We start from the raw sequence: 17484 nt of genomic DNA on the forward strand, positions 1-17484 counted from the left end.
CTTAGATTACTAGAATCACAGAAAATCAATGAAATTAATTGGGATTAAATCCTTATATAGATAGAACAATTACAGACACAAAGTGAGGGAAATTTTGTTTTTTTAGAATTTTTTAGAACTTTGGTCTTTCTAGGATTCATTTTTTGATTCGAGGATTGTTTGAGGAAAAAAGGAGACAAAAAAAAAAACATAAAGTAACCTCGCATATCATAACAATCTTGCATGAAAAATCCCAACAACCTAAAAGCAACCTTACAAACCCAAAACTTGTGGAAAGTAATTTCAAGGTCAAAAACATCAACACAAGTAATCAGTGAATTGAGTTTAACAACAATTTGAACCTAAAAAGGAAAATTCAAAATCAATCCAATCCATCGTTAAAAAGAAGAATGTAGCAACAATTTCTTTCAGATATTAGGTTTTTGTTGGATTTTTGGCAAAAAAAAAAAAGTTTCGACAAAGACTTAAGATAGCACTCGGTATACTAGAGAAGGAAACAGTGGTAATGGTCACCGGTTCTGAGTTTTGATTGTTCTTCTGTTAGAGAAAGGGAGAGTTAAAGTTTTAGAGAGAAGTATAAGATTTTTGAAACTATTAGGAAAGGCTTTAATTTTTTCAAAACATACCATTTTGAAGAAAAGAGGTAGTCGTGAACCATGCTGGTGGAGGTGACGCTAGTCTCATTTGGTGGCCGAAGTTTCTGTTTGGTAAGGCAGCTGTGCTGGTGAAAGGGGGTTACGTTTCTGGTTTTGCAAAAATAAATGAGGAAATAAAATGAGAAGGGCTTATTGGTTTAAAAAGTTGGCCTGAATCTGAAGGCGTAACCCAAGACCTAAAAAAATGGTTAATCTTTAACTTGATCTAAATTTTGGTTTAGTTCTAGATTTGAGTTGATCGTGCCAAGCTTTCATAATTTCTCATTAGGCCAAAGTTTGAATTGGGTTTGGTATTTCTTGTGGATTTCATATTGGTTTAGCTCAACCCATTTAGGTAATTTTTATCGTTGGCTTGTATATTTATTTTATTACTTATTTCTTTGCATGCATTTTTAAATTCATAATGTTTTCTGAAATTTCTAAATTATTTTTTTTAATAAAATCTTACCAAATTATTAAAGGATTTTTTATGAATTTAAATTTTTATGAATTTTATCAAACTATTAGAGAATTTCATAAATCGATTTTACAAAGAAATTATTATTAATAAAATATTTTGTTTTCATCCTACCAAAATTATTGAAAGATTTGGATCTTAAATTAAATCTTTCCAAACTATTGAAATATTTAATATATTTTTTAAAAATAAATTTATAATAAAATCTCATTAAATTATTGAGAAATCTGGATAAAAAAAAATCTTACCAAACTATTAGAAGATTTTACTAATTATTTTCTTAGATAAAATATATTAATGAATCCGATGATAGAGCCTCTTTAGAATGGGACATTAATTTTCATGAATACTCATAAGGTAAAAAAATTATTTTAAATTGCTACCAAACTATTGAAGCAAATTTATGATTAGTTTTCAATAATTAAATGATTTGGTAAAATTATAAGATTACTTTAAGGCTTGGATAATATGAAATCAAACAGATACCATCTTCTAGATGAGTGTTATGAGAGTGTTATAACCTTTCTCACCTGTAATCGCACTTTCAAATCTAAAATTTGATTTCGTAGACTAGAATCTACTATTTAAAGATACTTAAGTCAATCTTAAGACTCTTCTTTAAATTGAATAGATTCTGTTAGGTGGCCATTCACACCTAAAAAAAAAGATTGATGACGACTCCTTTAATTCATATCTAGTAATGGGTCTACGGATCTATACGTTATGATAAACACTTATGTAAATAATTTTTTTGAATGACATGTAGGATAGCTTTTTTAAAAAAATAAGATAGCTTTTTTAATTACAAATTAGATAATTTTAAAAATTTTTAAATAACAAAATTTTCTAAATTATAATTAAAAATTAAATCAATTTAGATATATGTTTTTTAAAATTAAAATCAATATTTTCACCTAATACAATTGTCTTTATAATTTTACGATTAATGTTTTATTTGTCATTTTTAAAAAATATAAATAAAAAGTATTTATATATATATTTATATTATATAATATATTTTTAAAATTTTATTAAAAATATCAATTAATTTAGTCAATTCAATTATTAATTTTAAAAATAAAAAATCAATCAAATTAATTGATTAAACAAATTTATTTAATCAACAAAAATGGAATCAAACTAATCAAATCAACTTGATCAAATTCAATTGATTTGATCAATTAAATAGATTAAAATTACTTATAATCAACTTTAATAATACATACTCAACTTCTCTCAAACTTAATCTCTGCTTTTTTAAAATAATTTTCCATAATTTAATACTATTATTTATTCAAAATTTAAAACTATTTCATTTCAATTTTTACAAGAGCATAATTCTATATTAGATATCAACCTCAAAATAATTGAAAAGCACAAATATTTAGAAAGCCATATAGATGTTGAAAAGTATGATATTACTGAAACTCTTACAAAAATAAATACACATGAGTAAGTTATCACATATATTATTTAAACATTTAAAATTATTATTTCCCTTAAATAAATAAAACTTATCTTAAAATTACAAAAATCTGCGAGTGTATAAAAATTATAAAAGAAACTAGAGATGATATAAATTGAATAAAGTCTAGTTGAAGTGATAAGACTTTTAGTTTCTATTTTAATATTTTGTTGGTATACTTAATAATATTATTCACAATATCTTCTAGATGTTTTTGCTTTCTCCAATATTATTTATCGTATATTTTAATATTTGTTAAATTTTTAATTAAAATTTTTATTTTATTATGATTTGATATTTTAATTATATTATTTATATTTTACATATATTTTGAACATTTAAATAATTTAATAATATTAATTTTTATTTTTATTTAAATTTAAATAAAATAAAAATAATTTATGTATCGTACAAATAACAAGCTAGTAATATATATATACATATTGGTTTTTTTTTAAAATTCTATTACTCGAATCTAATCATTAAAATTAAAATTGTTAATATTTTATTAACAGATTGCAATGTTATTGCGTAAGATTTAAACAATAAATATCTCCATTATTACTTTTTTTTTAAAACCTTGATATTATAATCATAATAAATTAACTAAATTTCGTTTGTCTTAATGAGTCCAAACCCATATTATTGCCTGTCACGACCAATGTTGGATCTAACTTTTGAAATGAGTAGCAAAGATTCCTTGAACAATGCAAAAGGGAAAGGAAAAGGAAAAAGAAAGGAAAGAAAAGAAAAGCAAAGCAGTCTCCAAATAAATAATCAACGATCATACATAAAATTCCTATTTTTAAGTTAATTACTTACTTCATTTTGCATTGACATATTTCAAAACATTAGATAAATAAAATAAAATTCAAAATTTGTTCTCTAATTTAAAAAGATTAATGAAAAATTGAAAAAAATTAAAATTCAGATTACAACATCTGCAATGTTTTTTATCGTCAAATTGTATTTTTTTTATATATAAAAACACCCCATTGTATGGCATAAAAAAAAAACTCATTATATAAGTTCACCGACAAAATCAACAAAAGTAATGATGATATCAACAAGTGATTAGTTCAATCAGTTAAGGTTATTTTTTTCGACACCTATCTTAAACTGTCAGGTACGATGACTTGCAGTCACATGTCTTAAGCTATCAGATATGATCCATCTTGTCCTGACCTGAAGGACTGAACAACCTATCTATTCTCAGATTTTTCTTTAAAAAAAAAAAAGTAATGATGATGATCCATTATATATTATCATAAAGTATTCCAACTACATAAATAATGCACTTCACAAAAGAACAATAAAGTTTTGTTTTTGGGCAATTGCAGTACTCTACATGACAATCATATATACTTTGATGAACAAAGATTAAATTAGGACATTATAATGTATTTAGGAATAGAGAAATCTCAGATTGATTGATGCTCTGCATCACATTTTCCATCCCGGTCTTAGAAGGGTTGCTGCTAAGATCACATGATGTGTTGCAAATTTCTCACACTGAAAATTGTCCTGTAGGAATTTTCATGTGCTTCACTTCAACAACAACTTCATCCCCTCATTTGGACCAAAAAAATCCAAAAATTAGACCCCAATATCCCATATTCAATATAGAAGAGATGGGGTTCCTTCTCAGCAAACAGAGATGAAAGGGAGCAGCATAGCCCATAGAGAGAATTAGAGATCAAAGCTATGAGCAGAAAGGGGACCAAATACAATGTAGAAGAAACAATTGGAGATGAGACCCATGCCCTAAGTGATGGATCCAAAATTTTTTTCTAAGCTATCTATTTGTAATATATATAATGCTTACGAATTTATCAATTTTATAAACGAAAAAATTTAAAAATTTTAAGGTATATTAGGAAAATTTTTCTTTAAAATTATCTTATTTTCACTTTTTAAGAGTATTCATAGAAAAATTTTAAAAATTTTAAAAGTGTCAAAGAAAATTTTTCTTTTAAATTTTCTTGTTTTCATCCTCTTCCCCTGCATACCTTCCATTTCACTAGAGGACAGGAGATTACAGTGCTCTAAAAGGCAATGTCTGCAGTTTTTCAGCTTCTAGCATCTGCTTATATAGGCAACGGCCATCTTCATGCTTAAAATTTGTCAATTGCAGATAGATATACGATTTCTATACATAGGAGTTTTGTTACAAATTTTTGGACAGTCAAAAGTTTGCGACCATTTTACAGATCCTGTGTTTTTTCTGTCTGCTTACTGATGAAAGATTGTTAGTTTTTGTCATGCAAAACCTAGATACTAGAAAAAGTTGCAGTCATATACCAACATCTAAATCTAATGTAGATTTAGATGTTGTGGTCCATTAATGGAAATTACTATGGTTGGCAGGTAAGTAAACTGTGAATTTTTTAATAAGAGCAGCAGCCACTTATGGTCTCAAGTTTCAACAGTTTGTTCCTAGTGACAGTGACATTTTTGACAATAAACAAAATAAACTGGGGGCTCCCACGCATTTTCCAAAGACCTATGAAAATAGATGGAGTAGGAATAGCATGAAAAACCCTAACATTTAACCGTAAGCATATAGAAAAGATTATTGATTACATTGAATATGACACACTTAATTTGCATAATTGATACATTATATAAATTGAATATGTAGAAACCCCCACTTGAGATGCCAAAAAATGTTTTCATCTCCATGTGGATTTCTTCTCCTAAATCAAAATATTACACTAAAATATGAATTTTGGTCACTGTCAGTAACATCTTCAAGCAACAACTGAAGATCATCAATGAATATATAGGAATGGACAAAAAGAAAGGTGTAATGCCTTGACTTTGCTTTTTGTTTTGAATTTGTTTTTGCCTTAGCAAAAACTCCATAGACGAATATCGCCTTCCTCATAAAAATCATCTATCATTGGTGGATCAAATGGGGCTACATTGAACATCTGATCAATATACTTGGGAGATTGTAGGCTGTCAAAGGAGTACCAGGGTTCCATCAAAGAAATAGGCTCGTTGTTAGCCACAAGTGATTGTATTAGTGACACATCATCATCAACTTGATCAGATGGTGAGGAGGACATTGATGGGGAAGAGACTGATGATGACGGGGATGTTGAGGGAGGAGGTGGCGATATTGATGGGGTAGTGGCATTGTCAACAAAACTATTTGCAGCTGCTGCTGCCACCCTTTGTATCGACTTAGGAGACATAATGGTATCTGGAATGTAATGCGAGGATGTAATTGGGAAGTTAAGATTTGCTGAGGAACCTTTGAGGCATAGAAGTGCAGCATCATAGGCTCTAGCAGCTGCTTCTGGTGTTGAATAAGACCCTAACCATATTCTTGTTTTCTGATTTGGAGCCCTAATCTCTGACACCCAAGAGCCCCAACTCCTCATTCTTACACCCTTGTACTTCTTCTTTTTGCAGGTTGATGATGATGCTGGAGATGTTGATATCATTTGCTTTGATGGCTCTGGTTGGATCTTGTGCTCAATCTTCACCATTGACAAGGAGCTATCAAGAAAGATCAAATAGAACAACGAACAGCAGTCTTCAGTTATCAATCAAGTGTTGAATGATCACTGCTCTGACGAGAAAAGGATCAAATGCTTTGGTAGCTTTTGCTTTTGGTTTCTTGTTCTTCTAAAAGTGACGAAAGGAATGAGGTAAAGAGCTTAATGTGGGAAGAAAGAAGGGTGCTGCTATTTATAGATTGGGAACTTGAGTTTTTAAAGTTGGAAATCCCTATCAGTATGGTTCCACATATGAATACCAAAATGGCTGACAGATATTTCAGCTTTATATAAATGGAAAATATGTATTACTTTCCTGCTTCATGGTAAAACCCCATTCCTCTATGGCTGGTATTATAAATATTTTCCACCAAACATGTGGAAGAAAAATATTGTGATTAATGACAGGGAAGAAATGTCAATTTGCAAACCTCAGCACTCAACCTACTTTTTGATTTGAGGAGGGAAGATCAAGGAAGCACAGATGGTTTGTACATTAACAAATTACAGCTAGAAAGCATCTTTGAATATTTCAATATCACATCATTAATGTAGACAAGTTATTTCTTAGACTTTCTATAGAAAGATTTAACAGCCAGTAGATCAACAAAGACATTGTAACATGCTATGATTTGAAAGTTGTTAGAAGTGAATGATTCAAACTAATATTGATCTGACTTTTTTAGGAGGCATGCAGTTAAAATGACTGAAAAGAATTCAACTTGAAAGTCTACAATTAATTTCCAAATCTATGGCTGTAACTTTTTTTTTATTTGAAGCTATTAGGATTTGAACCTAGTAGCTAAAATTAAAAGTTTAACACTTCACCAATAGATCATCAGCTGCTATAACTTCAAATGGAAAAGGCAATTGAGTTGAATTGGATCAGGAAACCCGTATGAACTCATGCAGCAATCAAACACTAGCAAATAAATCTTAATAAAAATTGAAAGTTAAATGATTGTTTGTAGAGTTCCTTGACTTACCTGGAAAGTCACCCCCACCCAGAGATGACTCCCAGCAAATGCACAATAAACAAAAACTAGACCAAGGGCAAACCAGAACTTTTTTACCAGGGTGTTTATTATATTATGTTTCACTGTTCATGTTCAAACCATTTATGGCTAATCATATTTTGTAAAAATAGATTGATTATGGCAAAAACCCTTTTGTTTGTTTGATATAGTAATGTGGGTTTAGAGAGAAACATAGAATTCTTCATAGGCAACTTCCAGGATCTGCAGGCTCATTTTTAATGAGCTTTTTGGCCTTTGGTGGGGTGTAATATGCATAAATTTGAAAGGAAAAACAATGGATATTAAGTATTAACACAACGCTAAAGAGACGCGCAGTCCAAAATAGTACGAATACACAACACTCAACAGCCATTGCCAATATAGAAAAAAAAAAGCAAAAAAAAGAAAAAAACAGCTGTTGCTGCTCTGTCTCGCAGCTCTAAAACCGCGTCTCTTGGCCTGTATGCAAACTGCAAAACTCTTAACTCTTTCTCTCTATCTCTCTTTAAATTATATTCACAGATTATTAATAAATTAAAAGCCTTAAGACACATGATCTCTCTACCGTTTCATGGTATTTTGCTTACCTGCTTGCGCCTGCATTACTTGACTTTCTTCCCAAGTTTCTCACTCCTGCTACACTTTGAATTCTTCTTTTTTTTTTTTTTGAAATTCGAGGGGATTCTCTTATGGTACGGCAAAACCAATATCAAGTACTGGTCTACTTTTTTTTTCCCCAGATTTTTACTTTTAGGAAAATGCCTGACATGGGGCACATGCGTTGAAGTTTGAAACAAGCCCTTTTCGGGGACAAAATACCCTGTCTAAAGTTGGGGCCATAGGACCATAAGAATACGTATATGGTAATAGTTGATTAGTTTCACACTAGGAATGGATGGGATGAGCCAAATTTCGTGTAGTATCCATTGCTTTGCTGCAGAGTGTGTTTTGTCAACTTTCCAGCACACCGTTGTTGCCATTGTCGGGCAAATGGGATATGATATGCCTGGCAACGTGCAAAGATTTGCAAGAGAGTATACATAACAAAGTTCCAATTAAAGGGTCATAAAAAGCAGGCCTTTGGATAAAGATAAGAAAACTGTCTGTAATAATAATGTGGAAATGAATACATATGCTGTTGAATGGTAACACTCCATTTTGGTAATGACTTTTCATTAAGCTTCTTAAAGAAAAAAAACTAAATTTTGAGTTTCACTCTATTAATTCATACAATTATCTTTAAAATGTAATTTTTCAATAAATTTGAAGTTTAAATTCGAACAACTAGAACTCTTTCCTTTATTTTCAAGACTAATAGTATTTTTGTGCAAAGAGATGCTCTTTCCAAAGATATTATTCATGTGAGAAAAGAATAGTGTCGTCAATCCGTACAAATCCTGCTTCTTACCCTCCTTCCTTCCCATTGCCACACTTTGGAAAACATTATAGTAAAATCATTAAGTCAAATAAGAATGCATCATTTTCTTAAAATTAGAGAGCATTGTCCTAAATTAATTGCGAATTATTATGCTATATATTCAATCAGATACTGCTGCTGGCACTCCGATTTGCGATAAGCAACATGCATTTTAAAATAATTTACCTTCACATGTTCAGGCCATCCTTTGCTCATTTTTTATCTTAAATTTGTCAGAAATTTAGGAATGAAACAAGGGTTTAGTTTCTTGGAAATGACGGAAATTTCATTTTCTATATTGACCACAGCACTGAGCCTGAGCATTGCAGTTGCAGCAGCAGCAACAAGACTGTGGACTGTGGTTCAATTCTAGCCTACAGCCTACCAACAAAAAACAGCACTCAAGTTGAAACTAGGAGTTTTTGTTTACTGCTTGTAATGTTTTGGGCAGTGTTATACCAAATGAATTGTTTCAACTCAGAAAATCCTTGAAAATGGATCATTGATCATTTGTAATCCTACAATGCAATTTTCTTTCATCTAAGTCTACCTATTGCAAGATCGATCATGGTATTTCAGGGCAATGCTGAAGGATCGGATTTGGTTCAAAATATCGTAAAACGAGAACTGCGTATGACATTTGAACATAAATATCTTAGCAATAAGATGTTCAATATCTTTGGTATCCCATTTTCTGTTGATAGATAGGATTTTCAATCATTTTTGTATAGATTTATAGTTTCCTTTGTACAAACTTTCAATTCAAATTCCCCCTCAATTCAGTGCTACTTGCTTGTTTCCATTTGCCAATCACACCCACTTCAATATTTTTGTAATGTAAATGCCAGCAGAAGAAGGGCAAAAATCTTTTTGTCTGGGGCAACTCTGCAGTGCAAGAAACTCTTCTACATCAGATGCAGTAAGCCAGATACACAAATTTGTCCTAAAGCTTTTCTCTATCTTATGGACTCACACTCAGGTCCCTGCCTGATATAATTAAAAATCAATGCCATAAATGAAGATTCATGCTTCTCCTTCTCTCAAGTCATATCAAATATTCTATCTACAAGTAAAAATTTATTCTCTTCTTGATTGCTTAACTGGCATTGACATTGCCGTACCCCATAGCCATTCCGTACCCGCTCTATCGAGGAAAGTGACAATGAAATAATGAAATCTGCACTAAAAAAGGACTTGAACCTTAGCCATTTGGAAGTAGGACCAATATGTGTTGAAAGGATAGTAAGATTCGGTAATTTTAAAAATAATATGATGAACTTTTAGCAAAATTTATATATATAATTGATAAAAATAATAAAAAATATTTATATTGGACATGTAAACGTGTTTTTCGTATATTTGACACAAAACAAATATAACAAGAAATCAGGAATTACCAACAAAATCACTGTCTAAGAATATTGAAATGGGAGAGTGATGGGGCTAAGGGTGAGGATGGGCGAAAGTGGTGAGAAGGTTTTCAAAGGTTGAAGTATGTCAGATGACAGAGAGGCAAGATCCATCTGGGTTAAAGCCTTGGAAAGCGTAGAATCCTCTCTCTAATTTTTTTTTTTTCATAGGAGGATAGAGAAACTTCCTGGAAAAAATGGTTTTTCATGAATCTTTCGTTATCAAATCTACAACCACCACCATATCCAAAGTGATAGCTCACATAATACTTGTACTAGATAAGTTGTTTTTTTTTTTGGGTATGTAATTAATAAACAAATAAACAATCCATGGAGGGTGACAGGAAGTTGTCGGTTTGAAAGTTGAAGGAAAAAAAAAAGAAAAACTTGTGCGATTGTAGATATTTTTATTTAGAGGCATCTGAAAATTTTCAGTTCAACAACTTCAATTTGTGTCATAGATATGGGCAAATTGTTACTAGAGCTAATACGACTGCATCCCATTGATAGACGTCCTTGAATTGCCCCCATTTTTGCAGTTAACTTATTTTTTTTTAAGCAAGAGTTCAACCTTGTATTATGTTTGCTAGAGAGATGCATTGTTATTAATTATTTTAATGAATAAATTGGTCATTGTATAACAAATACAAGAAGACAAGCTAGGAGAACGACCCGGAAAATAGTACAACCGGTAAGAAGATGAGGCTTGACGACGGCACAGTATTCACTCAAGAAATGAATGTATCTTTCCTTCTAACAATTTTTAGATTATGCTTTCACAATCAAGTGCATTACATCCAGGACACTAACCAATTAACCATGATCAATCCCCTTAACAGAACATACAATCTAACTTGTAAAAGATCAACATGTTGATGACTATCCCTTCTGCTGTCTCATTAGGAGGTGTAGTTTTAGCTGGAACACACTGATGTAAGTAGCTCTGATTAGTTGATATTTGTAGTTTTACAGCTTGAAATATAATGATTATATGGTTCATGTTACAGCTTGAAATCGCTGCATATAGACAGTAACAGATTAAAAGGACAAAACTTTTGGCATATAAAATTTTATCTACCTACGTTAAATATGATTCTCCAAGAGTTTTGAACCCCTACCTTGTCTTTTTCCTTTCAATTTCCATTGCATAATACAGTGTTCTGAAAATGTAATTGTGTAAGATTCAGACGACTCTGGACTGGACACGAGAGACGGTACATGAAATCAAACTGAAGAATCAGATTATGAAAAGTTAGATTTCCGAAAAGAATCTTAAATTTTACAAACCAAACGTCCCCTTATAGTTATCCATAGCTCATGAATTTGTTCAATGTTTCCTCACTTATTGAATATACATAGAGCTCATTCAGTGTCCTTTCTAAGAATTGCTATGAAAATAAAAAAATTTTGCAAATTACGTGATGGGAAGAGCACTTCACTTGTCCAAAATCCAACTTGTCTCCATTGGAATCGATGCAAAAGTCAATAACCTGAAACCCCAAAGCATTTCAACCCTGAAATGATTCCAATTTCAGATACTATGAAAGCAACTAACTTGAGAAGTGAGAACCAAAATTATTCGAACTCCGAACTGACTCAACTATAAATTCAGCCTAATTTACAGATTGTAACTGTGAAGTAATTCATATAGAGAAGATGTGAAATTGAAATTACTACAAACTACCAACCATGCAAATATCTAAGTTAAAATCAGTTTCTTCATCCTTTCCTAAGCTAATGCAAGAGAAGATGATCCAGAAGAGAGGACTTATATTGTACAGAAATTTATTTCATTATTTATCCCTGAAGTTGAAAAACTGACACTTCACCATGTCATGATTCTTAGGTTAATTGTTTAATCAACACTGTTAAAGGAAAAATGAAATATATGACACTATTAGAGAGAGGGGCTCGAAATTCAAGGAAGAATAAAAGGATACAAAGGAAAAAACAAAAGAAAGGAAAAAAGATAAATGATTTTAGCTTAAAAAATTAACCAAAAAATTCTTAGCAGGGTTAAGTATCACTTTTTAAACACAAAGGACATATTTATTCTGCCCTTTTCCACAAGGTGGGATTTTGTAATTTACATCTATTTTAACATGTTTAGGTTATTCTTGTTTATTAGGTACTAATATTAGAAAGCAAAATAAATAAGTCATTTTTTCAATTTCTAGCTGCATAAAATTATGGAGAATGAAAAATTAAGATAAGACTATTAGGATTTCTCCTTCTCTCCCTTCCCCTTTGTTTGTGGCTATTTCTAGTGATAGTGATAGGTTGAGGCGAGGTAGGTTTTTGGTTCATCTTGACTCTAACCCGACTCGACATAAAAATATTATTTTTTCATATTTAACCTGACTCACATATAAATAAAGCCGTAACCAACAAGACTCAACTCGAAATTAATTTAATAATTTTAATTTAATATAATATTCATAAAATATTATTTTTTAATAAAAATTACATCTTAATTATACATAAATATAGTATTTTTATTAAATTAATATATTGAATTAAAGTATTAAATAATAATTTTATTAATATAATATATAAATATAAAATTAAATAAATAATAAAAATATATTTATATATATACCAGGTTAAATCAAGGTGGATTTACCTAAAACCCAACTTCAACCCAACCCAACTTTAAAAAAATCCAACTCGACATGAAACTTGATTTTTAAAAAGACCCTATAAGGTCGGGTTAGAACCTGACGAATTCGGGTATACTTGCCATCCCTAGCTATTTCTCCCCTTTGATTCCCCTGCTTCTTGCACTTTTCCATCTGATTTTTCTCTTTTGTCTCTCTCCATTCTCTCTCCCTATCCTATTTCCAACATTATAAGCATGTTAGAGTAATTAGATCAGCTTTCTACCTTCTAATTTTGCAACTCAACTTTCCAAATACACATAAAATTTTGAACTCAGGAAATACGAGTTTATATGCAGAAGACCTCCTATAGAGTCAATATTACATACATTGACTCAAACAAAATCAATAGAATGTGCATGAACTTTAAACGACCAATCTAAGCCTCACTTATTAAAAATGGTGAGACAGAAGAAGACAACCAAACTCTTGCACCTACACCATTACAACAACAAATACAATAACAGGAAAATAGCAGTGAATTTGTGGTTAGGTTCTAAGATGAGATTAATGGTATATTATGTTTTGATCATTCAACAACATTGTGTACATTTTGTTTCACTACTAAAGGAGTATGAACTAGGTATTTGGAACATCAAGTCTAGATTGGTAGCGTTCAAATGGATTTTTACAAATTGCTTTATATTGGTAAGATCATAATGAGCCATGATTTTATGCAAAGTACATAGAAACAAGCAAAATGAGATATTGTTACTAAAAAATGAATATACATTGTTAAGAATGCAAAACAAGAGAAAGAGGAAGATGATTGATCATACCATGAGACACTGCCCATTAATCAACCAATTGAAAGCATCTAATAAGATTCTCCCTTAAAGGAACTCAGAGAACTTATTACGGATTCATACACTTCAATTCCCCTCAAGTACACGGAATCTTTCAGGAACTGCAAGACAGGACCAAGATGAAAAAATAATGCTTGCTTAATAGTAAGAAAAATGGTATGTTGGGAATTTGACAAACCTCATTATGGTCATGCAACAAGATGGGAGTGTTTGTCATTGGGGAAAAACCAAGAGCAGGAATTCCTCTTTGTCTCATGTATCGCGCATCAGTTGTTGAAGCTAAAATTTCAGGCCTTGAAAGTTTTCCTCCAGCTGCTTCAATTGCTTGCTTGAAAACAGGCCACCATGGATTGGAATCATTCGTCAGTGTCATTAAAGGGCAGCCCATGTAATCTCTTATTGGTCCTTTCTCAATTACCTGCCAAATCAGAAAGCAATTAGCAGCACAGAAAATGGCTATCTGACATCTTCAGATTAATTAGTTTCAGAATGGTTGGCAGCATAAACTTGACATTTTTGATAGCAAATGGAATCACTCATCATCTCTGTACTCATAACAGATTTTTCAGCCTACATTACATAAAGTTGGGCACCTTAGCATCCTCCAGTCATGCATGCCATTCCCAACGACAGGTAACCCCCAGTATGGCTGCCACTAACCATATAGGAAATGCCTATTCCTCATGATAAAACAACAACTAGCCTACTTTTGGGTGATAGTTTCTTGTGGCTAGAGTAGGTCACAGATTTTTCTTGTGGCTAGAGTAGGTCAAAGATTGTCAATTTAAATTGATGAAAGCAATAGCTTCACCAAGTTTAATGCCTCCCAGTTAGACTAGGTTAAAAATGAAAGTTTCTTAAAACAAATGGCAGCATGACATAATAATGAAAAAGAAGAACCAAGCACACTAAAAACCACCTATCAGACACTGCGTTACCTGAAAATTTTACAGATGTTTCATGCAGCTACTCTTAAGAGGTGGCATCCAGCAAGTTTGAGGTTTAAATCCCAGCAACTGCAACCCTTTCCCTATTCCTAGACTGCAGCCTCCTTTGTACCAAAAAAAAATTCAAGTAGCATATACTAAGGCACTGAACAGAACAAGCTACCATAGGGTTTATCATCTCAGCAAAATGAGGATTCTCTTAAAATATATAAAAGATGTATATATTTAGATGTTATAGAGACAACAAAAATCAGTGCACCGACTTTGCAGATACAACTAAGTTAAACCAGTTATTCCCAGCACTGTTAAAAAAGTCATTGCACACTTAAGGTGCATCCTGAGTAGGTAAAAAGCCAAAGCACAAAACTCATAGCAGACCTTGGAACCAAGAAACACAAAATAACAATGCATCCTTAAACTGACAATCAGTAGTCAAAACCATTGTCAGCATAAATTTGAAAGCAAAAGTCAAAAAGCAACAATAGAATTTAACTTTGCACCATATGGTAGTATTGATTAACATCAATATGATTGTCCCTGCTGCTCAAGACTGCCATAATTTTCACCCAGTGGGAGTCAGTAAACACTGGCCAAGCCTTTTTTTTATTGCAATTCACAGCTCACTTAATTTTTTTTCTAATTTTCTAGAAGCAAGATTTAGCTTTCCTACAGCCAGATAGGTGAGTCCTGGTAGAGCTCATATTCATTAAAATTCCACAGAACGTTTAGAAGACTAACCATTCTAGAGAAGATTTAGTAAGTAGAAAAAATGTTGAAAGGAAACATCAGCAGATATATAAATGATGGCCCAAGCATGGGGCATTATATATGTTACCAGTTCACAACAGAAATGGCAGTTGAAGTAGCAGCAAAGAATACAATTAATACCATGGTATCAAATATAAGAATAAAGGCTTTAACACCACGTTAATATTGTTGGATCTACATCCCAATCCAAAATTAGTTAGGATTCATTACATCATTTTTACTACTGTTAACAAAAATGAAGCCATTGCTATCATTTTACTATTGTTACCAAAATCACAGCATCCATTAGAAAGTTCATTCTAACAACCATGAAACAAATATATTGTTGCACAGGCTTTCATTAACATGTAGTAATCATTAACAAATGGATTGATTACTCTGCATTTCGTTAAAGCCTACGTTCTATGAATTCTGTTACAGAGTTACAGTATGGTGCCAGTTTCCAATTGAGCAGAATACTTCACTTAATCAGACTTCTTTAAGAAAATAAAAAACGACAATCATTCTGTAAATCTTGTAATGCTTCCTTCAATTATTGGAAAATAGAATAATAGATGATCGAGTCGCACCATAACTTCATTTGAGCATATCATGAAAGCAAAATAACCACCAATTGCAAAAGGAATCAAGTAATACTGTCATGGTCTAGAAAAAAAATAAATCTCAACGGATGAACATATAATTGATTCCAATTGAAACAATCAATTTACTCAATTGCTTAAAAACAACACTATAGCTGCAAACCATGAATAAATCAATACAACCGCTAATATGTACTGAAAATTACCCTTTACCTCATATGTCATGTTCCTTCTAGCCGGTGCCCATTCTTCAGCAATTCTTTTCTTAATAAGACCCGGATCAACCGTAGGTGGCAACCTAAGATCAAAGCCTGCCTCAGCCTCTGAAGGTTGCATATTCATCACAAATCCCTACACACAAACAAATCTCCCAATCATCAATACCATCGAAAAATCCATATTAGCATTTACTGTATAAAACACACAAATATCGGAAACTAACTCACAGTTGGGGAGGGTATCCCAGCATTCAGATAAACAGGATTAACTGAAACAACCTCAGAGTTCATAGCTTCTCCAGCTTTAACAACATCAAATTGACTCTCCCTAAACTTAGTAATAACTTCCACACTCTTCATCAGATTCTCCATTGCCCCATTATCATACATCCTAGAACCATGCCCTGGAGCTCCAGTGGCCTTTATTTTAAGTCCCCAAGGTGACCTATCAGCGTAAAACACTCGAAACTCATCACTAATAGAAGCCTGCCCTTCATCTAAAACGAACCCAACATTTAAATCCTCAAACTCTTTGGACTTAACAAATTTCGCACTCCCATCAAACCCTCCAATCTCTTCATCAGGAACATAAGAAATATGAATAGTTCGTAAAGGAGTAAACCCTTTAGCCTTGAGATTGCGAATGGCTTCTAAGTATTGCATGGCGATGCATTTGTCATCTTGAGCACCACGGGCATAGATTTTACCTTCAGGGGTGAGAGTGGCGGTGAAAGGAGGGTGGGACCATTTGGCAGGTTCAGCGGGGACGGAGTCGAGGTGGGAGTTGAAGAGAACCGAAGGAAGAGAAGGGTTGGAGCCAGGCCATGTTAGAAGCAGAACTGGTTTCAAAGGGGTGAATTCGAGGGTTTGGGCTTGGAGGCCTATGGAGTTGGCTTGGGAGATGAGGAAAGAGATTGGGTCGGCGTAGTTTGGATTGGGATGAGCTGTGTTGAATTGAAGGTAACGTCGGAAGCGAGCTATGGGATTGTCTTCTTGGGAATGAACTGAGAAGAAGATGAAGAAGAAGAGAAGAAGGTGTAGAATCGACATGGATGGGCAGTGAAGGAACGCAGAGCGAAGAAGTGAGAGTCAAAGTGGCAAGGACGAGACAAGCGAGTTTTAACTGCACCCTTTTGTCTGAGTGCACTTTTTATCAAAGTTAGATTTTGTTGACAATTCAAACTAGTTAAATTGCTAAAGTTAAGCCAAAAAAAAAAAAAGCAGCGCGTGGGCGTGGGCCTGGACTTCAACATTGCGCTTCAATTCCTACCAAGATTCTCAGACCGGGTTTATCGATATTGGTTTGTCTGGTATTATTAAATCAAAGAGTAAGTAACATATGTGTTTTTTAAATTTTGGATCAAATTTAATTTTAATTTTTAAATTTTAAAAAATTTTAATCGAATTATTAATTATTCAAACATGTATCATTATAATTTTTTCATTTATTGGACTATTTAAATTAACAAAAAATCTCACTTAGCATGACACGTAACTTTTAAAATTTTGAATACGTAAAATTTTAAATTTGACTTAAATATGTGTAATTAAAAAACATGAAATTAAAAAAAAATCTTAAAT

General features: G+C 32.2%; 1 protein-coding gene and 1 pseudogene across 3 annotated transcripts; both read right to left on the reverse strand.

Annotated features, from left to right (window-relative positions):
• Positions 1-4895: 4895 nt before the first annotated feature.
• On the reverse strand, positions 4896-7930 carry LOC111314974 (ethylene-responsive transcription factor ERF014 pseudogene; annotated as a pseudogene). Its single transcript, XR_016330680.1, has one exon. The product of XR_016330680.1 is annotated as an ethylene-responsive transcription factor ERF014 pseudogene (transcript).
• A 3238-nt stretch (positions 7931-11168) lies between these two features.
• On the reverse strand, positions 11169-17056 carry LOC111315623 (uncharacterized). Of its 2 annotated transcripts, none has more exons than XM_022917491.2 (5): positions 16132-17056; positions 15899-16036; positions 13568-13807; positions 13363-13490; positions 11169-11416 (listed from the first exon to the last, which is right to left on the reverse strand). In XM_022917491.2, exons 1-4 carry the CDS (start codon positions 16951-16953, stop codon positions 13401-13403), a joined length of 1290 nt encoding a protein of 429 aa, XP_022773226.1. In that variant the 5' UTR covers positions 16954-17056; the 3' UTR covers positions 11169-11416; positions 13363-13400. The 2 variants fall into 2 exon arrangements, with proteins under 2 accessions (XP_022773226.1, XP_022773225.1); XM_022917490.2 differs by having other exon boundaries at positions 11169-11440.
• Between the last annotated feature and the right edge of the window lie 428 nt (positions 17057-17484).

The sequence above is a fragment of the Durio zibethinus genome, chromosome 20 (assembly GCF_047325235.1).
Source record: "Durio zibethinus cultivar Kanyao isolate XHJ-2024 chromosome 20, ASM4732523v1, whole genome shotgun sequence".
Taxonomy (NCBI): Eukaryota; Viridiplantae; Streptophyta; class Magnoliopsida; order Malvales; family Malvaceae; genus Durio; species Durio zibethinus.